The sequence below is a fragment of the Arabidopsis lyrata genome (assembly GCF_000004255.2).
Source record: "Arabidopsis lyrata subsp. lyrata unplaced genomic scaffold ARALYscaffold_1, whole genome shotgun sequence".
NCBI classification, from domain to species: Eukaryota; Viridiplantae; Streptophyta; class Magnoliopsida; order Brassicales; family Brassicaceae; genus Arabidopsis; species Arabidopsis lyrata.
In genome coordinates, this window is record NW_003302555.1 from 6,840,794 (window position 1) to 6,861,450 (window position 20,657).

General features: G+C 36.3%; 6 protein-coding genes across 11 annotated transcripts; 3 read left to right on the top strand and 3 right to left on the bottom strand.

Moving 5' to 3' along the window:
* The first annotated feature begins 223 nt into the window (after positions 1–223).
* On the top strand, positions 224–2,864 carry LOC9326220 (metal tolerance protein 10). Of its 2 annotated transcripts, none has more exons than XM_021013899.1 (6): positions 224–747; positions 1,301–1,413; positions 1,486–1,731; positions 1,859–1,939; positions 2,014–2,244; positions 2,337–2,864. In XM_021013899.1, exons 1-6 carry the CDS (start codon positions 552–554, stop codon positions 2,676–2,678), a joined length of 1,209 nt encoding a protein of 402 aa, XP_020869558.1. In that variant the 5' UTR covers positions 224–551; the 3' UTR covers positions 2,679–2,864. The 2 variants fall into 2 exon arrangements, with proteins under 2 accessions (XP_020869558.1, XP_020869559.1); XM_021013900.1 differs by lacking the exon at positions 224–747 and adding an exon at positions 1,010–1,213.
* Positions 2,865–2,963: 99 nt separating this feature from the next.
* On the top strand, positions 2,964–4,231 carry LOC9326221. The gene is made up of 2 exons (XM_002890113.2): positions 2,964–3,422; positions 3,565–4,231. Exons 1-2 carry the CDS (start codon positions 3,088–3,090, stop codon positions 4,049–4,051), a joined length of 822 nt encoding a protein of 273 aa, XP_002890159.1. The 5' UTR covers positions 2,964–3,087; the 3' UTR covers positions 4,052–4,231.
* Positions 4,149–9,699, bottom strand: LOC9326222 (putative cyclin-B3-1). The gene is made up of 24 exons (XM_021013713.1): positions 9,551–9,699; positions 9,175–9,214; positions 9,018–9,078; positions 8,908–8,940; positions 8,709–8,763; positions 8,566–8,617; positions 8,387–8,483; positions 8,168–8,203; positions 7,952–8,006; positions 7,655–7,709; positions 7,502–7,559; positions 7,230–7,284; positions 7,036–7,081; positions 6,842–6,932; positions 6,537–6,591; positions 6,044–6,331; positions 5,843–5,965; positions 5,627–5,716; positions 5,357–5,518; positions 5,201–5,260; positions 4,998–5,096; positions 4,726–4,904; positions 4,460–4,638; positions 4,149–4,362 (listed from the first exon to the last, which is right to left on the bottom strand). Exons 1-23 carry the CDS (start codon positions 9,563–9,565, stop codon positions 4,503–4,505), a joined length of 1,941 nt encoding a protein of 646 aa, XP_020869372.1. The 5' UTR covers positions 9,566–9,699; the 3' UTR covers positions 4,149–4,362; positions 4,460–4,502.
* A 1,467-nt stretch (positions 9,700–11,166) lies between these two features.
* LOC9328965 (2-dehydro-3-deoxyphosphooctonate aldolase 2) lies at positions 11,167–14,322 on the bottom strand. Of its 4 annotated transcripts, XM_021013233.1 has the most exons (14): positions 14,214–14,322; positions 14,034–14,131; positions 13,725–13,821; positions 13,448–13,513; positions 13,306–13,365; positions 13,125–13,199; positions 12,960–13,044; positions 12,744–12,802; positions 12,592–12,636; positions 12,392–12,490; positions 12,242–12,289; positions 12,126–12,173; positions 11,968–12,046; positions 11,737–11,884 (listed from the first exon to the last, which is right to left on the bottom strand). In XM_021013233.1, exons 1-13 carry the CDS (start codon positions 14,250–14,252, stop codon positions 11,990–11,992), a joined length of 876 nt encoding a protein of 291 aa, XP_020868892.1. In that variant the 5' UTR covers positions 14,253–14,322; the 3' UTR covers positions 11,737–11,884; positions 11,968–11,989. The 4 variants fall into 4 exon arrangements, with proteins under 4 accessions (XP_020868893.1, XP_020868892.1, XP_020868891.1 ...); XM_021013234.1 differs by lacking the exons at positions 11,968–12,046; positions 12,126–12,173 and adding an exon at positions 11,167–11,249 and having other exon boundaries at positions 11,804–11,884; XM_021013232.1 differs by having other exon boundaries at positions 11,798–12,046.
* Positions 14,323–14,418: 96 nt separating this feature from the next.
* LOC9328966 (inosine-5'-monophosphate dehydrogenase 2) lies at positions 14,419–16,746 on the top strand. The gene is made up of 5 exons (XM_002890114.2): positions 14,419–15,013; positions 15,158–15,753; positions 15,857–16,036; positions 16,139–16,396; positions 16,496–16,746. Exons 1-5 carry the CDS (start codon positions 14,611–14,613, stop codon positions 16,565–16,567), a joined length of 1,509 nt encoding a protein of 502 aa, XP_002890160.1. The 5' UTR covers positions 14,419–14,610; the 3' UTR covers positions 16,568–16,746.
* Positions 16,747–16,827: 81 nt separating this feature from the next.
* LOC9326223 (putative ALA-interacting subunit 4) lies at positions 16,828–19,961 on the bottom strand. Of its 2 annotated transcripts, XR_002329421.1 has the most exons (9): positions 19,418–19,961; positions 18,762–18,820; positions 18,587–18,661; positions 18,385–18,498; positions 18,226–18,296; positions 17,714–18,011; positions 17,330–17,619; positions 17,073–17,194; positions 16,828–16,956 (listed from the first exon to the last, which is right to left on the bottom strand). XR_002329421.1 is itself a non-coding variant. In XM_002892858.2 (8 exons), exons 1-8 carry the CDS (start codon positions 19,503–19,505, stop codon positions 17,137–17,139), a joined length of 1,053 nt encoding a protein of 350 aa, XP_002892904.2. In that variant the 5' UTR covers positions 19,506–19,961; the 3' UTR covers positions 16,964–17,136. The 2 variants fall into 2 exon arrangements, 1 of the variants encoding a protein (XP_002892904.2); XM_002892858.2 differs by lacking the exon at positions 16,828–16,956 and having other exon boundaries at positions 16,964–17,194.
* Between the last annotated feature and the right edge of the window lie 696 nt (positions 19,962–20,657).

The window sequence follows — 20,657 nt, forward strand, 5'->3', positions numbered from 1 at the left end:
ACATACTCCTTGTGATTTTAGACCACGCCTTTTTGCATCACTAGTGAGTAATGACCACCTACTTCGCCAACTCAACAACATATACGAATACTTATTTAAATGGTTTTTTCCGATTATGTGCACATTTTTAAAAACAGAAGACAAATGTATTTCGTGTACCTATCTTGAATAAATACCATGTTCCTTAACAAATTTAAAAATGAAAATATCATACATGGTATTATACCCATTCAACACAGCTAAATTTTCTAACTAAAGTATGTGATTATAATATTGACTAAGAGGGGTTATAACTTTCCGGCGTTTTTGTTAGTAAATGTTAACAAGATTATTTCTTCCTTGTAAAAAAGGAATGAATTATTCAAAATAAAATATTTTTGCATTTGACATTTTTGTTTTCCAAGAGTTTTGTGTGTGACTCATATGCGGCTTAACTCCTCCTATATTTTCTTCAAACAAGCAACATTGTTTTTGTTTCTCTCTCTCTTTCTCTTTCTCACAACTTCCCTAGAAACACTTTTTTCGGAATTCGAACGCAGAGAGATCGGATAATGGCGACGGAGCATATAGTCCGTACGAAAGACGAATACAATGTCGAGCTTTTACCTAGTGACGACGATGCGCCGCCGCTTCAATCGTCTTGGCGTCTCAACCTCGAAGCTTTTCAACTTCCTTCTTCACCACCTTCCTCCATCGGTGGCCGTCACGACGCTCGTACTCGCTTTTCTCGCTATTTCCGTACTCCCAGTAAGACTCCTTCCATCATGTTTTCGTTTTTTTTTTTTTTTTTTTTGTGATCTGTGCTCAATCCGTAAAGTGTCGATGTCTATAGACGTGTACGTAACATGATCATCGACCATGCCTTTTGAATTGTGTACGAAAACAGAGAAAAAGTGATTATGCAAATGTGTAATTGTTGAAACTTGTTCGGAAAAATAAAGTTTCGAAATTAACCGAAATCGCTTCAAGTATAAATTAAGAGTAAATGATACTCTCTGTTTAAAACCCTTTCTATTGATTTGATTCAAGCGAGTATTTAACTTTTTTCTTTTTGTTGATTCAAAGTTATTAAGCTTTTGATGGAATCTTAAGCTTCTCTTTTAGAATTTGTATATGCCAGATTCTCTGTTTTAAAATTATGTGGATACTGAATGATTACTGAATCAGATTAACCTCAGATGTTTTAAGGCGTTTTAGAGTGATTGAGAAACTGGTAAACCCATCAAGGTCGACTAACACATTGTTAAATCTTGAAAAAGGGTTTTAACTTTGAACCCTCCTCTCTGCTGTCTTAATGCAGGAAAGGAACGTAGAGTCTCTGAATACTACAAGAAGCAAGAGAGGCTCCTCGAGGGTTTCAATGAGATGGAGACTATCCACGAAACTGGTTTTGCATCTGGTGTTCCAACTGAGGTCTGCCCTCTACTATTTTTCTTATGGTATGTCTCTTTGAGATGAATCCTCAATCTTTCTTGGTTTCAACAGGAAGAAATGAAGAAGCTTGCAAAGAGTGAGAGGCTGGCAGTTCACATATCGAACGCAACAAATTTGGTGCTTTTTGTGGCAAAAGTTTATGCCTCTATGGAAAGTAGATCCATGGCTGTGATTGCTTCAACTTTGGACTCTCTCTTGGATCTCTTGTCTGGTTTTATTCTCTGGTTTACAGCTAATGCCATGAGAAAACCAAACCAGTTTCACTATCCTATCGGAAAGCGCCGGATGCAACCTGTGGTATGTTTCTTTTGTTTTTATCTATTAACCCCTTTGTTTGGTTTTTGTTCTGATTCCTCTCTGATCAGTTTCTTCTACGAACTTACTTGTCTCCCAAGAAAATAGAACTGATAATGTAAATTTACAGGGCATCATTGTGTTTGCTTCGGTGATGGCAACTCTTGGACTGCAAGTTTTACTAGAGTCAGGAAGGCAACTAGTTGCCAAGGTACATTACTTTTTTTCAGGTAACTGCTTTCATCGGTTATTTGATGTATGTAACCAATTCTGTTTTTGTTACAGAGTGGTATTCATATGAATAGCACAGAGGAGAAATGGATGATCGGGATCATGGTCTCTGTCACCATTGTGAAGTTTCTTCTAATGCTATATTGCAGAGGATTTCAGAACGAAATCGTTAGGGCCTATGCTCAGGATCACCTCTTTGACGTTGTCACTAATTCAATCGGCTTAGCAACAGCTGTCTTGGCCGTCAAATTCTACTGGTGGATTGATCCCTCCGGTGCTATACTTGTAAGTAACTCAGGAATCTAAAATGATCAAGAAATGTCTCATGGGATTTGACAAACGTTTTTTTTTTTTTTTTGTCTTTTTAATGGTTGCAGATTGCTTTGTACACCATAGCAACATGGGCAAGAACGGTACTAGAGAACGTCCATTCGCTGATCGGACGCTCTGCGCCGCCAGAGTTCTTGGCGAAACTGACATTCTTGATATGGAACCATCACGAACAAATCAAGCATATTGACACAGTAAGGGCTTACACTTTTGGGTCACACTACTTTGTGGAAGTAGACATTGTTTTGCCAGAGGACATGAGACTACAAGAGGCTCACAACATCGGAGAGACTCTTCAGGAGAAGCTCGAGCAGCTTGCTGAAGTAGAACGAGCTTTTGTCCACATAGACTTTGAGTTCACTCATCGTCCTGAACACAAGTGTAACTAGATTTTTAAGTAAATCTTGTAGGGTATAATTAGTTCTTTAGTTTATGTATTCTTCGTGTCGTTTTATCTATACATATACAGTAGTAGATGGAAATCGAAATGTGTCGTTGAACGTTGTGCCGTCTCTGTTTATGGAATGCGCATTGTGTGTCGTTTGAAGCTAATTGACGACATTAATATCGTTTCATTCACCTGTGTGTCGTTTGAAGCTAAACTCAAAATAAAGATAAAATCATAAAAAAATAATGGGTTTTAAATTAAAACCACTCAAAACTAAAAGTTGGTTTATCTATCTTCCGACAAAGTTCCGTGCTTGATTGCTCTTACTCCACGAGACAATTTCTCTGGCTCAGAATCGTCGCCATGAAAATGTAAGAAGAAACAAAGACGAGCTCTCAAATCCAGCAGCCATGGCTTTTCTTCTTCCTAATCTATCGTCTCCCTCAATCCATCTTCAGACCGGAAAATACCCAAACCATAAACCCATTTTCAGTCAATCTCTATCGTCGTCGTCGTCTTCTGTTAGCTACGAATTCGTGGAAGATAATATATCGACACACTCTCTTTTGAGCATCCAGTCTCCTCCTCTTAAAGACACGCAGGTTCAGACAAGACACAGTTCGCAAGATAAGCATAATAACCACGACAGAGATGAATTCTATATCAATCTTGGTGTCGCTGTCCGTACGCTTCGCGAAGATTTGCCTTTGCTCTTCACTAGAGATCTTAATTACGACATCTACAGGTAAATTTCCTCATTTGGGTATTTGATAATTGAATGATAATGGGTGAAAGGAAGAATCTTTGGATGCTATCTTCAGAATTTTATCATTTGATTGTGAATGTTTCTCCGAGAATTCAATTCAGAATCTTTGTTTGTTTGACAGGGATGATATAACATTTGTGGATCCGATGAACACATTCAGTGGGATTGACAACTACAAATTGATCTTCTGGGCGCTCAGATTTCATGGGAAGATATTGTTCAGGGATATCTCACTTGAGATCTTCAGGGTATGGCAACCATCAGAGAACATGATTCTCATCAGGTGGAATCTCAAGGGTGTGCCTAGAGTTCCATGGGAAGCTAAAGGAGAGTTTCAAGGCACTTCTCGGTATAAACTCGACCGTAATGGCAAAATCTATGAGCATAAAGTCGATAACTTGGCCTTCAATTTCCCTCAACAGCTCAAACCCGCAGCTTCGGTTTTGGATTTGGTGACTGCTTCTCCTGCAAGTAGTCCCAATCCAACGTTCTTTTTCAGTCCTGTGGACTCTTATTCATCTTCATGGATTAGGTTTTATCAAGTGGTGAGAGGGACATTGGAGACAGAGGATATCTTTGTGACAGACAGTTTACTCACATGCACATAGTGGAAGTAGAGTTGTTATACACATACTCAAGGTCACACTTCTCAGGTGTATATAGTTTTACATTGAAGGTTTTATATATATGAGTAGATCTGGTTGATTTAATTCTTGGGAAACCTAGAACTGTTATGTTGTTCCAAAAGCTTTATACAACGTAATCAATACAATGGAGTTTTGTCTTTATGATTATGTGAAACAGTAATATTACTCAGTGGTTAAACTCACAGAAACAAAACAACACACCTAATTAAGAATCACCATTAGCCTGAGTTTTCTTAATATCCGGCTAGAGTCCATGTAGATGCTGTATCTCCCTGCAATTTCCAAGTAAGAATGAACAAGATCAGTTAAATAGAGAAAGCGAACAGAAAACAAGTTTCCAGCTACATGAACATATGTATAGATATACACCTTTAGACTGGTGAGGCATGCCAGGACTTTTGTAGAGTTCAACTTAGAGAGGGAGTTTATCCAAGGGTTTCAAGACTGCGACATTACTGTGATCTGGATTCATGTACTTCTCATAAGTGACCCTCAGTTTTCCTGTTTTAGCAGCTTTGTGAAACCTTAAGACCATGTCAGAACAATCCCTGTGATAAGAAAATTGTGTACGATTAGTTACAGAATCTAATTAGTCTAAGTGATCTACAAGGTGGAGTTATTAATGAGACTGTTACTTCATCTGGGAGACATTGTAGTGGGTATGGTTGTTTAGGAGCGAGGTCCAAACTGGAGTCATATGCAAAGTGCATCGGGCAACATATATGGCTGATGCACATAGCAATGATGGCTTATACTTCAAAGCTTCGTACTCCACCAAGCACAACTCGATAAGGTAGAAGGCGAGTTGTTCAAGCTGAAAAAATTAATAATAGTATTCAATGACTACCTATTCAAGCAGGTTAATTTTATAGGATATAAAGCATTCAGATGCAAGTTTTTCGCGTACCTTCTTATTTGATTGAGCAGCTTTGAGGAACCTCAACATGAAAACATAGGGGGTGGGTGCATTCAAACGGAACTTTAACTGTTTAAGCATAATCCTCTCCTGAAAAGAAAAAAAGAAGATAAATTACAAGGGTAAATATGCAAACGACCAGAGATTGTTAAAAAGAATAAAGAAGTTGACTATAAACAGAGTTCGTTATATACCATTCCCAAGATTTGTTCTCTGCTGTATGATTCTGCGGATATGCTAATCAAGTCTTTGATCTGTACATGGACAAAGAAAATAGATTCTAAAAGTTTAAGGGTGACGCTATATGGAGCTAAGCAGAGGTATTAGCTTTCAGGATAATTGTCTCTTACCCTAGGATGCCAATAGTCCTCATATTTAGATGCCAATAAGAGTGCAGTAAGACCAATCAATTGCATCTCATTTTTATGTATTGGAACTTGGGAGAGGTAACGGTCTAATAAGTCCATTGTCAGGTAGAGAGTCTCATGCATTAGATCAAATTTGAAATGAACCTGCAAACAAATAAGTAAAACCGAGATATAGGTTTCCACATGGAGAAGCAAAACTTTGAGTAGGGAAATATCAAGTTGAAATGGAAACAAAAAATTTACTGCACTCACTTCGATAAGCCAGTTGATCAAAATTCCACGCGTAACTGGACTGACTTCTGCATGAGCTGACAAGTAGTATCCCAAAGCTGGATTTAACGCCTGCAACAATATTTCACACTAAGCTATTGGAAAGCTAAAATTCAATATTCAAAGCTATAAGGAAAAAGAAAAAATGAATATAAGGGAAAGTGAAGTTGTATGTATGTGGAATAATAAGTGGAATACCTCTGCAGTCCAATAGAACTGATATATGTCATCCACATATTCTGCAACTTCCAACTGATTGGATTCATCATCAATGTTTGGAAGTTTCTCTGCCTCTGTGGTTTCACCATTTTTCTCATCCAACTGCAAGTAAATTACCAAATTAGTAATATTGGAGAAAAAGAAGTCACAAGAAACACAACAAATCATAAAATTACGAACCTTTGATCCATTTACTAGTAGAGATGTGAAAGACTTTCTACGCTTTGATTTTGGCTTCGCTGCAACATCCAACACTTTTGTTGTTGGGTCTTTGTTTCTACTAGATGAACTCTCTCCTTGAGTGTCTTCTTCGAGACATTTTGTTTCAACCTTTTTCGGAAGTGACAGCGTTAAGGCAACTATTTCAGAAGAAGGGATTGAAGAAATAGATCTTGATTTACTTCTACCCACTGGGGGCTTCTTAAGAGAACTACGGTTTTGTAGCGACGTCTTTACAGTTGTCTGGATCTTGAATAAGAGAGAAAGCTTATCACATATTTAATAAACAAAAAACCTCAATGTGACTGTAACTATTGCCAGATGAAATGAACTGATTTAGCAGTTCAATGATGATAATAGCCAAGGCCAAAACATTTTTGAGAGACTTCAAATAGTGTGGCTATAATGGAAATAAACCACTTGCATGCAAAGATACGAAACTAAAGGTATATACCTTGATAGATTTCCTTACGATACGGACGTTATTCTTACTCTGTCTGTTGCGGTCCCTGAACATGCAAAGAAAATAAACTTCGCAAGTTATATCTCAAGTTGCTGCCCACAAACGATAAAAGAAAAAATAATCTGGTTCTCGAAGATGTAAAAAAGTCGTACATTGAATCATTGATAATGAAAATGCAAACAAGGATTCTATGAATTTAGACAATTTGATAGTTGGAAGAAGACATGTGTGATGTGCAAGAGAGAAACAACTTCATTTCTTTAATGATGATATCAGAATTAAGCACATTTACTTACGATGGTATAGAGCCGACGCTTGTCCGAGTTTTCAAAGTATAGGTTCCGGCACTCCTCAGCTGTGGGACAGCTTTATTGCTGACTTTACTAGCTGAAACAATGCAACCTCACTCATATTAGATACTGAACCAATCAAATTAAAATTTTAAACATACATATTTCCATCAGAAGTTTAGAAAAGAAATCCATGTTACCTAGACCCTGACCCAATTGTTTTGAATTTAAGCTTGAGACATTGAACTGCGTCAAAATAGTAAAAATCAGGGTAAAAAACAGTGAGTAGAGAAATACACAATTAAGTAAACTATCCTAAATGATTAGCGTCACGAGTTGTTGTAAAACCAGCTAACTATAAGACAAAAACATCTCAAATTAGATTGATAACAACCTTTTTTAAGCTCTTATCAGTGAGGCTTGTTCTCTTTAAAGTTGGTAAGGAATTTCTGCAAGAACAAATCAATCAAGGAAGTTAATCAATGAATGATGTAAAATCATTCTCAGCAGATACTAACGTAGGTTACGTGATGAGAGCTTTGACATATTGATAGGGAATGTAGGGCATAAACAAAATATCTATTTTTGTTTTTTTTTGGAAAATTCTTCAAACTGGTCAGGAAGCTGATAATCAATCTATTATGCATGAGATTAGCACAAAGGTACCTTGTTCCACCAGCCGTTGATCCAAGGCTCAGGGTTTTGTTTATGATGAATTTCTGACCTAAAATATGATTTAAAACTTCCGAATTTTAGATAAACGGTAAAGATCAACTAAAGCCATAGACATGAAAACAAACATAACATTTAGGAAGTCACCTGTCTTGCAAGGGTTATTGTTTTCAAGTTCGGTTGTTCTTTTACTCTCAAGCTCCTATATCAGAAGAAAAATAAAACAATAATCAAGGCTTGCGAGAAAGAAGAAGGAAATGGCCATCGAGTTGTTTAACTAATTAAAATCCCATGCTTTAAGACACATACAACGTTTGTGATATTTGCTGTAACTCACATGCAGACAGATAAATTGTGATATTCTGGTTAATCTCAAAACTGCATCTAGTCATAGAAATTTGCAAGTATACAACATGATATAGTTTGGCAATACGGTTACTATACCTTGGTTGACTTTTTCACAGAAATATTATTAACTCTGGTTGAACCAACTGAAATCCTACACATGTAAAGGTCAAATTAGCCCAGCATCATCAACTCATTGTCAAAAATCAGGTATAATATACATGGAACTGTGATTCGTTCTGTAAAAGCTCATCGATATGTAACGATATTGTATGTATGTGACGTCTATAGCATCAGCTAACGATTACTACATACCTTTGTGAATTTGCACATTTTACACCTTTCCATTTCCTGCATGGTTGCATGTTCAATAGAATAGTTTTAGAACAGAAAAAAAATCAGTACAATAAAAACTAACTAAGAAATATGTTTTCTAAACATAAGATCAGTTTGATTAAGAAGTGAAGACCATGGGCAGTTTATCATTTGTTTCCAAGAGAGATCATAAAAACCCTTAAGAGTTAAGCAAATTACATGGTACTGCTGCCACAAAGCGTTGGAATCCTTAGAGGGTTCCCACCAAGATTACTTAAATCAGCCAAAGCTTTTCTTGTGACTTTAGTACATTCCTCTGAAAGGAGGCAAAAATTTGAGTTAACATTCAAAACTACGTCCAGAAAATGTAATGAAGAAACTCTCCAGTATAAGCTTACCCGCATTTTCAATACTGATTTCGCCCTTTCCTGTGATTCTCGAATTTTCCTTCTTTTCAATCAAAACAAAAATGCATTAGCATGTGAAAAAGTGCATAACATTCAACACTTGTATGAACTCAGAAAGAGGTAAAAGGATAAACCTTCATATTGTTTGTGTTAGAAGCTGCTCCATTGCTAATTGTAACAGACTTTCTCCTAAAAAATGTAAAAGCAGAAAACTAATTTCTTACAGACTCGTAAAGTCTACTTCTTCATGATCAAGCCAAATATGCACCAGTAAATTCATCATTTAATAGACGTATGTAAGAAACAGAAAAATTGTAAAACAACAGCACAAACCTCAAAGGAATACGAGTCTTCTGCGAAGTAACTCTGCAGAAATAGCAACAGTTAAATTCAGATTAACAAATGCAATAGTACTGAAAGATGAATGTAAGAGATGCACTTACACTGTACCCGCTGGATCAGTTTTCTGATTATCAGAGAAGATTTTGAAACTCCTAGGGCCCACTATTTCAGATATAAACATTTTTAGATTTTGAATTATTTTTGCTTAAGACTGAATAAGATTCACCAAGTAACAGAGGATAAAACAGTCTCCCTTACCTCGATTTCCAAGAATATCATCTCTACTTAGTCGTGGTGCCTACAAGAAAAAATCAATAGTAAGTGAAATAAGAACTAAAGCTTTATCACCTGTGATTTTTTAAGATTATGTTGATCAAATTAATCAAATCTGAGAGTAGTATAAGCCAATGAAATCACAAGAATCCAATCTTGTGGTAAAAGAAGCAGAAATCGGCAAAAATCATAATCTCTTCTATCTGCAAAGAAATTCAAGATCCCTAATCCTAATCTCGTTTAAAATAACAAGCCCTCGAATCTCAAACTCATCTGCGATGAAACGTAATAACTAATAACCCTAACTCGTTTTTTGAACAAAATCTTGATGAAATTAGGATCTTCACGAAAAATTCTTTACCTTTGCGAACGCCATTATCCTTAAATCTCCAGATCTTCTGCTTTGTTCTTCCCAGAAACTCAATTGCAAGAGAGTTCTACCGTTGCAAATTCCCAGACACTGAGCGACGCCGCTTCTCAAGTATTTGAAATTGAGCTTATGGAATTTACGTTTATGGCCCTTCACTTCATAGTTATTTTCTATTTTTGTTTGGGCTTGTTTAACCCAAGCCCATTCGTTACCAACCTAGGGCATATCAGACCCATCAACCTATTATTCGGAAAAAAAGAATGAAAAAAACATTGTTATTTGCATTTTGTTATTGTGCAAGTGCAATTAATAATGCATTATGTAAGAAGTTCAAAGAAAAGACTTATATAAGTTCAGGTATAGAAACTGTATTTTCTGTTGACATAAAAAGTAAATAAATAATTTAACTTCTAATTGTTGTTTATTTCTTCTCAAATAAAATAAATAAATAAAAGGGTATCTATAATCTGTGACCATAGAAGAATGAATAATTAGTTCTCTCTTCGTTACTATTTGGCATTCACTGTCCATATGTAAAATACAATATCACCCTTGATTTATTTATTCAATGTTTTATCTCTCTTCTTCTATTTCTTTCTTCTTCAAACACCAGAACACAACTTTAGTAATGAAAATTAAATCAGACTTTTTTCTGCAGAGAACCGAAAAGCAAAACCAATAATTTGTGTGGTTCACCTATGACAATAGTGCTTTTGATTTAGCGATGATGAAGATAAGGGAAGTTTTTGTTTTGTGTTTTTGCGAAGGTTGGTTAAGTTTCTGCGATAAAAAATAATGGTAATTGATGGTGGTTCTGATTTGACGATGATGAGATTTACCGGTGATGATGCTAACAATGACATTGTTGGTGGCGGTAAGTATAGAAAAAAGAAGATGAAAGAAGAACTGAGAAGGTGTGATGGCTAAAAGTTGTATTGTGGTGATGATGATAATATCTGTTGCGGTAATTACGGGGGAGAAATGGATGGTGTCGTGAAGTTAGAACAAACAGAGTGGTGGACTGAGACAGATATGAAAACTGAATTTGTCAATTGTAGTTTAGATTAGGTTAATCGATGAAAAGAAAGGAATCGTCGGCGTCATTGGCACATTTTTCTGGGTTTGATTTTACTATAGTTATCGATAAATAGAGTAACATCTGTTATTTTTATTGTTATCATGTTAACATCGTTATACACGTTAATATAAATATTATCTATATATCTACTATCTTACCATAAATATTTTCTATGATAATATAAACTTTATCATATCAATTACAAAGTTACCGCGATACAATATGTTTAACACGATATATTTATAAACTTATTGATATATATATTTTGTTATCGTGTTAAACCAATAGATAATCATTTAACTCATTAGATATTCTTACTCAGATATTTGATGGACAATCTATTTAAAATCAAATAAAAAACGTCGATAACTATTTTATTATATTGTTAATTAATTTGTTATATGCGGAGGGGCATTTTTGTCCAACTTACAGAAGTTGAGGAGAGAGAACTAATAATATAAAAACTATGGGTATATTTTTTATTTTCTGGTCAATTGTGGTTTAATATTTTGTTGACCCTAAATAAAAACTCTGACATTTGATATTAGGCAACATCAGCTACTTTGAAAATACATTAGTAGCTGTGGAGAGATGTATTTTGCCAACTGCCAACTAGGCCTAGGCATATTACCCGAACCCGTAGAACCGAACCGAATCCGACCCGAAAAACCCGATCCGAATCCAAATCCGAAGTTTTAAAATACCCGAACGGGTTCTAAACTTCACAACCCGAAAATCCGAACCCGAACCCGATCCGAACCCTAACCCGAACAAGTACATGAACATACCCGAAATATAAGTACATAGATTATAATATATTAGTAATATTTATACTTGTAAAAATTTAAGTGCCTAAATTATTTGGATGCTAAGAATTTTTGGGTGTTTTAGTTACTTTTGGCTAGATTCGGTTAAAAAATATTTGGGTTTTATAGATTTTTGAGTATTTTTCAATACTTTGCAAAGAGTCGGATACAAAATTTTTAATATTTGGATACTTCGGGTAAACCCGAATCCGAACCCGAAATATCCGATCCGAACCCGACCCGAACCCGAAGTTTTAAAATACCCGAACGGGTCTTAGTTTTTTATACCCGAAAAACCCGAACCCGAAAAACCCGACCCGAACCCGACCCGAATATCCGAACGCCCAGGCCTACTGCCAACAAACAAATAATGCTTATTGCTCCGACAAGATTGAAGTATTATCAAGAAGGTGTAGTTGCACCCAAAGTGACGTGCTCGACCTGCAAAATGCAGAAAAGAATCTGCAAATGATGAGAAAACGAAGAGAGTTCATCATTTCTATCTTGATCTATCGGTCTCTCGCCTGGCTAATACACCCTTTGATTCTAATCACGATAAGGCGTGAGATCGATTTGGAACTGCTGTTTCCCCTTTGTGACACTCTGCAAAGATGTCATAAGGGCCAATGTTACAACAAATGGAAACAGATTGAAATTTTATGGGATAATGTAAAGGGCTTACCGCGATTGCAATGAGCTCTTCTAGCAGTTCTTCTAGATGACGCAGAGGCTGAACAGGAAGAAAATAAAGATGATCGAGAATGCAAATGTACATGGTCTGAAAAAATTAAAACTCACCCATTGTGTTGGACCATCAACTGGTGCATTCAAAGGATCATCATGCACCTAAGTCACCGGAAAATGAACCAAGTTTCATAACCAAATCGGAACAAAGATTCAAAGAGATGACAAAAAAATTGCGTTCAAGTTGGAAAAAAATATTGATACCTCCATGAAAATTCCATTGACACCAACAGCTACGGCTGTTCTTGCTACGCATGGTATTAATTCGCGAAGGCCTCCACTAGCAACACCCCCACCATCTAACTATATAAACAAGGTATGTTTGAGTTTAGACCAATTCTGATTTAGCTTTAAAACACCAAGCACTTCTTAAATTACTCAGAGCATCGTTCTAATTATCATACCTTCTTGCCTGCAGGTTGTTGTAATGAATGAGTTATATCAGCAACCTGAAGCCAATAATTATTAAGAGTGTCAAAACATCAAAAAGTATAAAGCCAAAACAAAGATATAAACTCCCACAACAAGAAAAGAACAAGAAGCAAGATTAACTTACAACGGGACAATCAGCTTCCCTCATCCATTCCAAATTTCGTGGATCTACTATTAAATCATCTGAGGAACAAAAATCAAATGTGAGGACACTCAGGAGTCATAAAGAAGGTATCCAGTGTCTTTAGTCTATTTTGGTCCCTATTTGCATAAAAGTGGTGAATATCTACATGTTCATTCACGCTGCCAATTCTATTGACACAAAGAACATTTAACTTACTGTATCCAAACATGGTTCCTCTTTCACAAACCATCACATTTGGATTCCCTGCGAGTCTAACCTTCTCGGCCGAGTTTCTCATGACCTTAAAATGGATATACATGAAATCAGTCACTACAATATACCAGGAAACAAAAGTTTCTCCAGATCAATAAGATAACTCACAGAGTGACCACAAAATTGTCCTTTCTTTATGTTGATAATTTTCCCAGTTTGGGCTGCCGCGACCAGAAGATCTGTCTGGAGATATAGGCAGTGATTAAAACCATGAACCCTATCCATAAATGATAAATTCAAACAGTAGATGAAAATTTGATTGCTAAGAAAGCATATGTTAGAATCTTGCCTGGCGACATAAGAACGCTGGTATCTGAATTACATCTGCAACCTTGCCGACCGCTTCACACTAATAAAAACAAGCAAAGCATCAGAAAGAAACAAAAAAATTTCGAATATTGATTCTCTGATGTGACTAAAACTCCATATACCTGGCTCGATTCATGAACGTCAGTTACGATTGGTAGATCATATGCTACTTTCACCTTCTCAAGAATCTGTTGAGAGAAACAGAAAAGTTACTACCTTTACTATACTTGTGCAGAAATTACACACAAGAGATGAAGCCACACCAATACTAGTTTCCGTCATAAAGATAAATCGCTTTAATACTCTTGAAGGTTTTCAAATGCACAGTTGTAACAGCACCAGATAGAGAATCATCCATGCTTGCAACTGAAGAAGAGGGAATGATTAATCAAAAATAACCTTGAGACCCTCAGGCATGCCAGGACCTCGGAAGGACTTTGATGAAGTTCTGTTAGCTTTATCGAAACTTGACTTGAAAACCAGGGGCAATCCAAGCCTACAACAAGAGCATGCTTAACAATAAGTAAGTAACCACATTGTCCAATAAATGAGAGGATCAGGGTTTCCACTATGACGCGATTGCTATAAGTGGAATACAATTTTGAAAATATTTCCCCCTTTTCAATTTTTTTATTAGTTCCGTTCGCCACAGTTGAACACAAGATGTCAGAACAAGAAAAGAGCTTCAATGGTGATGGTTACACATACGTTGTAGAAATCTCTTTGATGCTTTTCGCCATTCGAAGAACATGTTCTTCGGATTCAATCACATTTGGACCAGCAAACAAGAAAAACGGCTCCGCAACCTGCAAAGAGTCATTGTGCGTTTGATAAGACCACCGGAAGAAAATAAAAAAAAAATGAGCATTGTAAAAAAGAAGACTCAACCTTGAGCTGATCGTACAGTAGTGACGCTGAATTCGCCATTTTTTAGTAGAGCTTAAGATCAGAAAACAAAACCTCAACTTTTTTAACAAAATTCACGAAGAAACAAGAATTTAGTGATGGTCTGGTTTTGATTCGATTTCGGTGGATAAATCAGCCATCCGGTTTTGATTCGATTTCGGTTCTTTCACTTGTAAATAACAAAACCAACCGGTTAGAAAACAAACTTCGATTTGATTCGGTTTTATTTCTTCGGTTACGGTTTGATCTTTTTACCAACATTTTCGTTTGTCATCTTTCGCTCCTAAACCTCCTTGTTCACCAACTCCTCCACTAAACCCTAGCTCACACTCACTATTCATTTCTATCTATCGGCATCGACGCCATTGTTGGATTGAAGATGTCAGGATTCGAAGATGGATTTTCAGCTGAAAAGCTATTCTCACAGGGATACTCATACACCTACGACGATGTGATATTTCTACCTCACTTCATCGACTTTTCCACAGACGCCGTCTCTTTATCCACGCGCCTCAGCAAGCGCGTCCCACTCTCGATCCCTTGCGTCGCTTCGCCGATGGACACTGTATCTGAGTCCCACATGGCTGCTGCAATGGCTGCGCTTGGAGGAATCGGAATCGTGCACTATAACTGTGACATCGAGACTCAAGCTTCCGTCATCCGTCACGCCAAATCGCTTCAAGTTCCGATTGCGTCTGATGCTGTTTTCAAATGCCCAGAGCATCAGATTGGTTCGGTTGATGATTTTGGTCCTTCTTCCTTCGTTTTTGTCTCGCAGACAGGTATAATTTCACAATCGATTTCAGACCTTTTAGCTGAAAGTTAGATACTTTCATTTTCAGAATGAATCAAAATCGTGGTAATAATTGTGAAGTAGTTTCCATTTGATAATTTTTTGTTGTTGTTGTTGTTGTTTGATTAATCAGGAACACTGACACCGAAATTGTTGGGTTATGTCTCAAAATCGGAGTGGTCGAGTATGAAAGATGACCAAAAGGAGATGAAGATATATGATTACATGAGGAGTTGTGAGAGCAAAGATTACTATGTGCCATGGGATATTGATCTTGACAAGATTGAGGCGGTTTTGGAAGATAAGCAGAAAGGATTTGTGGTTCTGGAGAAGGAAGGTGAGGCCGTCAACGTAGTAACAAAAGACGATGTGGAGAGGGTTAAAGGATATCCCAAGTTAGGGTCAGGAACTGTTGGTGCAGACAAGAAATGGATGGTGGGTGCGGCTATAGGGACTAGGGATTCAGACAAGGAGAGGCTAGAGCACTTAGTGGATGCTGGAGCTAACGTTGTGGTGCTGGATAGTTCGCAAGGGAACTCAATTTACCAGCTTGAGATGATCAAGTATGTGAAGAATACGTATCCAGAGTTGGATGTGGTTGGTGGGAATGTGGTGACTATGTACCAGGCAGAGAACTTGATCAAAGCAGGAGTTGATGGGTTGAGAGTTGGTATGGGATCTGGATCTATATGCACAACACAAGAGGTTTGTGCCGTTGGACGAGGACAGGTAAATGAAAAAGCTTTCATATTTGAAATAGAGTGCTAAGTTGATTCTATGAATTGCACCTTACGAAGTCGGGTTCTTTTTTTTGTGATTGGTTCTCTCTTAGGCTACTGCCGTGTACAAAGTCTCGACACTAGCTTCTCAGCACGGTGTACCTGTTATCGCAGATGGTGGCATCTCAAACTCAGGTCACATTGTGAAGGCTCTAGTTCTTGGAGCATCAACTGTGATGATGGGAAGCTTCTTGGCTGGAAGCACCGAAGCTCCTGGAGCTTATGAATATCGAGTAATTGCACACACCTTCCGACTTTGGATATTGATTAACAACCTTCCTTGATTTTTTTCCTCAATATCTTGCTTTGTTTGGTCTGTTTTGTGTTAATTATAGAACGGTAGGAGAGTGAAGAAATACAGAGGTATGGGTTCATTAGAAGCAATGACCAAAGGAAGTGACCAGAGATACTTGGGAGATACCGCGAAACTCAAGATTGCACAAGGAGTGGTTGGAGCGGTTGCGGACAAAGGCTCAGTGTTAAAGTTTATACCTTACACAATGCATGCTGTGAAGCAAGGTTTCCAAGATCTTGGTGCTTCTTCTTTGCAGTCTGCTCACAAGCTATTGAGAGATAATATCCTTAGACTCGAGGTATGTCGTTAAATCTAGTCCTTGGAAAACTATCTTAATTTGCGATTTCTGCTGTTTTGATGTTAGTATTTACGTTTATGGTGTTGATGTTGTGTATAGGCTCGTACCGGTGCAGCACAGATAGAAGGTGGAATCCATGGACTGGTTTCTTACGAAAAGAAATCGTTTTAGCTTTCCCGAGTTTACTTTCTTATGTAACCGTGCACTATACTAGTGTCAACAATAAGGTTCTGTAATCCTGTAATAGTTGAATCGTGTTTCGTAATGCTATTTCACTGAATCACTACCCTATTTCAACCATATCCAACCATTTGGGGTTATGGAATTGTGTTATATTTAACTTTTGTTCATGGTTTCAGTTTTGTATTAAACACAATAAACATGAATTTTGCTGGATCAAAATAGTATTAAATGGCTTGCCACCACATGAAAGTTTCAACCTCTCATGTCCATTATGCATGATTCTGACAATACATACATATGGGTTCCTGACCCAGTGATACCAACCTTTACACCGTGGTCGCAGCGTTTAATTTAGTTAGTTCCCAACAAACTTTGAGCTATATCAAACAAAAAAAAATAAAAATTTATATGATGTGATTAGTCTTATGGGTTAGTCTATACATAATTTTTCTCATAAACGGTAAAAATCTATTCTCATAGGGAATTTATTTACCAATAGAAGGAGAAGTAAGTGACAGATCCCAGAAACAACAAACAAGAGCTTAAAACAACTCTTATCATCGTCCACCTCCAGCACTTCTGTTCCATGACAAGTACGATGGATCTCCCAATTGCCTGAAACACATAAGTAAAACATAACATTTACAGTTTTGTCATTTGTGCTATATAGACTGCTATATAGACTATTAAAGACTCTCTATGACGTTTTATGAAAACAGTCTCAAAAATCAGAGAATGTTACATATGTACCTTGGTTTTGCTAGATACAAGACAGAGAAGGAAACAGCCAAGAACAAGCATATGCTACCAACAGTCAAATACGCAATCCCAAGGAAATCATTCCTTCCACCGAGCCAGCTAGTGGTAGAGAGCACAAGCTTCTTCTTTCCATTGAAGCTATAAGTGTTGTAATTGTTCTGTAACAAGACCTTTATCGTATCTCCGGCTTGAAGATCAGTATCTATTTTACCGTACAGCTTTCTAAATGTTGGTAGAGCCGCAGTTCGCATCCAGACAATTAGATCTTCTTGTTCACTTAACTGTCAGAAACATACATTTTTACCAGTTTTTATATATCACTTTAGAATTTTTTTACTTAAGATGTGAGATTCTTAGCACATCAAAAAGACTTACTGGAACATCAGGATCAAGACTTTTACCGCCGATGGGAGATCCTTTCTGGAAATTTTTCGGGAAGACATTTTTACCAAACTTTGATTCTCTATCACTCTTCCATGAGATGCCTTTCTTATTCACAGGGAGTTTTTGATTGTTTCTAGTGAAGTCATAAGTATCATTGAACAAACTCCAAGCAACAAGACCACAAGGAACAATGGGTTCACCATCTATAGTATCCTCGGGCGCACATGATTTCACATCGTGCTCATCTTTCGGACTTCTCAATTGTCCATCTTGTCGACTTTTCACATACCTTCAATTTGAAAAATCATCAAACAAAGTTTTATTTTCTCAAACTATTTCAAATTAAGCCTTGTGCAATACCTTTAGTAAACATATACGTGATGTGTAAAAAAAAAAAAATTGAATCTTGCTGGAATGCACCAATAGCACATGCTCAAAGAGGTTCTGCTAGAGTCCATGGAAAGTCGCAAACACAAGAATGAATACTAATAGTGATATGTTACCGTCGATGGTTTTGGTAATAGTTCTCAAGCTGGTAATATACATACACCGGATTCTTCATAGTTTTTGTCACCTATCATAAAAAAACATTTATAAAAAAGATTGTGAACGAAAGTTAATTAAGAAGTATATAGCAAGAACTAAAGATGATAGATATCTACCATTATTGTTCTGTTACACCTCTTATCTTCTAAGCCCTGTATGTATCTGACTTTGTTGTCCCTAGAGGATAATGGAATGCAGTCTATGTCATATCGATAAACAATTTCGATGACCTGATCATGTATGTAATAAAAAAATCAAATCATATTCACAAAAAGAAATAATTGTAGCTGAGGAAAGTAAGAAAAGACTAAAACATACACCCTGAGAAGCAAATAGGCAAATCACTCCAAGAGGAATAAAGACAACCCCTGAGACAAGAAAAGTCAGAATCACCTGCAAAACAAGATAACCAAAAAAAGAGTTTAACTATGAAAAACATTGGAAATTGTACCCCTAGGAATGTTTACATTGTTATGAGTTATTGATTCTTTACCCATTTTGGAGTAAGAATGGGTTTGCATGCTGGAAGCTCCTGTTGGGTAAATCTTGAATCTAATGAAGCAAATTCAGCCAACAGATTAGGTTTCTTAGTATACAGATTCAAGGAAACTTATATTAAGGAATCAAAAAGGTATCACACATTTTAATTTGTTGGGGAGTTACATCAATCCAGCAACACAAAATGGGTTTCAACTACACCCTTGTTAAATTTTCACATGGAATGGATTACTAAAAGATACCAAACAAATAAGAAAATACAAGCATCCATTTGTTTGTTTGAACTAGATTAATATCAGTAATCTGATTTTTTCCCTATATGATATATCTGTATACAATGTAAATTAATTATAGTCATTTGCATTGATAAATGAAGCATCGAATATGATGATCTAGAGACTAGCAACATCTCAAACAAAAGAATCTGAGTTCTTAACATTTATTTTCAACACGCACATAACTTCCTCTCAAGAGAAAAGCATAGAAAGATTGATCAATGACAACAACTATTGGTGGAATTACAAAGTCATTCTAGAACACTATGTACGATACCAAAGTACAGATTTGTCAAATCCGCAAAAGAAAAAAAAAATCAAAAATAACCTCAAATGACAAAATGTATCAAAAATTTGAGAATAGATTAGAGATCACATTTTGGACGCTTTGAGGTGCTTTTGGCAGCAGCTGCCTCAGCGGATCCACCGCCTAATGCAATTGAGGACGTCCCAGAGGAGCTCATTATGAAAGAATTGACAAGGAGAAAAAAACTAATGCCGTTTTCAAAAATAATGCGTTTTTTTTTTGTGTTTGACTTTTTCGAATATCTAAATAAGTAAATAGTAAATACCCATTTTCACCGAATTGTGAGATTTATCTTGTTTTTTATCGGTGTTTCCATCGGTCATACGAGACCAAACCATATAGCCAAAATTAGATTGACGAATAAAATGTGAAGCCATGCCATATTATTGAGCTTATCTTATGTAATAGCTTTTGTCAACAACATTCATTTGATTGGATTTTGAATGACACAGTAACAACTCTGGTACAACTTATACAGTTTTCGTAGATTACATGGTTTGGTCAAGCTGGTCCCAAAAATTGTGTCCTTCAATCGGCATTTATTATGAGACTAACGAGTCCGACTCATATTAGTACACAGAAAGAAGCCCATCAAACACACAAATTATACAAATCGATTGAACAGTCGTACATTATATACAGGTCCATGTGACCCAATCATTTACTTTCTGTTTTCTTTCAATCATTCTTATTTCTGCAATATTTAATTCAAAATAATGGATTTTAATTTTTTTTTCTTTTCAAATAATTACTTGAAATAGGTTAAAAATAGATACCAAAGATTTTATTATAATATAAAAATAATTTACATAATTCTATGCAAAACATGAAAGAAAATTGTATCTAGTTCTAATGACAATTGAATAAAATATATTTTAAATTAAAGGTTAGTTACATTAAAACTAAACTTTAGTCTTGTATTAAGGATTGTTTTGCCCAACTGTCTTATTTTTGGGTTGGTTGGTAATCTATATTTTTCGTTTCTAATCACTTTATACAACCACCATTTTCAACTGTTTAATCATTTAATCATTCCATTGATTGATAAAAACGATGAGTAATCTTTGCTAGTATCGGATTAGAGGGTAGGATTACAACTTGGTCTAACTACATCCGATTTAATGTTTTAAACCATTCCACTAATTTTATTAAACCATTCCACTAATTTGTGATGAACCAATCCAACTAAAAAAGTTTTGGTCCACCGAATTGATTGATAACTTCCCAAGCCGTCTAATCTAAACTGCCACCAATCAAACCAGTACTTTCTATACTAACACGGATTCTCGACGTGATGATTTAGTCCATG

Coding starts and splice junctions, on each gene's coding strand:
- LOC9326220 (XM_021013899.1), top strand. CDS start 552: ATGGCGACGGAGCATATAGTCCGTACGAAAGACGAATACAATGTCGAG. Junction 1,414..1,485: donor CATCTGGTGTTCCAACTGAG/GTCTGCCCTCTA, acceptor TGGTTTCAACAG/GAAGAAATGAAGAAGCTTGC. Junction 1,940..2,013: donor GAAGGCAACTAGTTGCCAAG/GTACATTACTTT, acceptor TTTTTGTTACAG/AGTGGTATTCATATGAATAG.
- LOC9326221 (XM_002890113.2), top strand. CDS start 3,088: ATGGCTTTTCTTCTTCCTAATCTATCGTCTCCCTCAATCCATCTTCAG. Junction 3,423..3,564: donor CTTAATTACGACATCTACAG/GTAAATTTCCTC, acceptor TTTGTTTGACAG/GGATGATATAACATTTGTGG.
- LOC9326222 (XM_021013713.1), bottom strand. Junction 7,710..7,951: donor CTGTGAAAAAGTCAACCAAG/GTATAGTAACCG, acceptor CTTCTGATATAG/GAGCTTGAGAGTAAAAGAAC. Junction 7,082..7,229: donor CTGATAAGAGCTTAAAAAAG/GTTGTTATCAAT, acceptor ATTTTGACGCAG/TTCAATGTCTCAAGCTTAAA.
- LOC9328965 (XM_021013233.1), bottom strand. CDS start 14,252: ATGGCGAATTCAGCGTCACTACTGTACGATCAGCTCAAG. Junction 13,200..13,305: donor CAGCGTTCTTATGTCGCCAG/GCAAGATTCTAA, acceptor CTATATCTCCAG/ACAGATCTTCTGGTCGCGGC. Junction 12,047..12,125: donor AAGAGCTCATTGCAATCGCG/GTAAGCCCTTTA, acceptor ACATCTTTGCAG/AGTGTCACAAAGGGGAAACA.
- LOC9328966 (XM_002890114.2), top strand. CDS start 14,611: ATGTCAGGATTCGAAGATGGATTTTCAGCTGAAAAGCTATTCTCACAG. Junction 15,754..15,856: donor GTGCCGTTGGACGAGGACAG/GTAAATGAAAAA, acceptor GTTCTCTCTTAG/GCTACTGCCGTGTACAAAGT. Junction 16,037..16,138: donor CTGGAGCTTATGAATATCGA/GTAATTGCACAC, acceptor TGTTAATTATAG/AACGGTAGGAGAGTGAAGAA.
- LOC9326223 (XM_002892858.2), bottom strand. CDS start 19,505: ATGAGCTCCTCTGGGACGTCCTCAATTGCATTAGGCGGTGGATCCGCT. Junction 18,662..18,761: donor CCATTCTTACTCCAAAATGG/GTAAAGAATCAA, acceptor CTTGTTTTGCAG/GTGATTCTGACTTTTCTTGT. Junction 17,195..17,329: donor TTGTATCTAGCAAAACCAAG/GTACATATGTAA, acceptor TATGTGTTTCAG/GCAATTGGGAGATCCATCGT.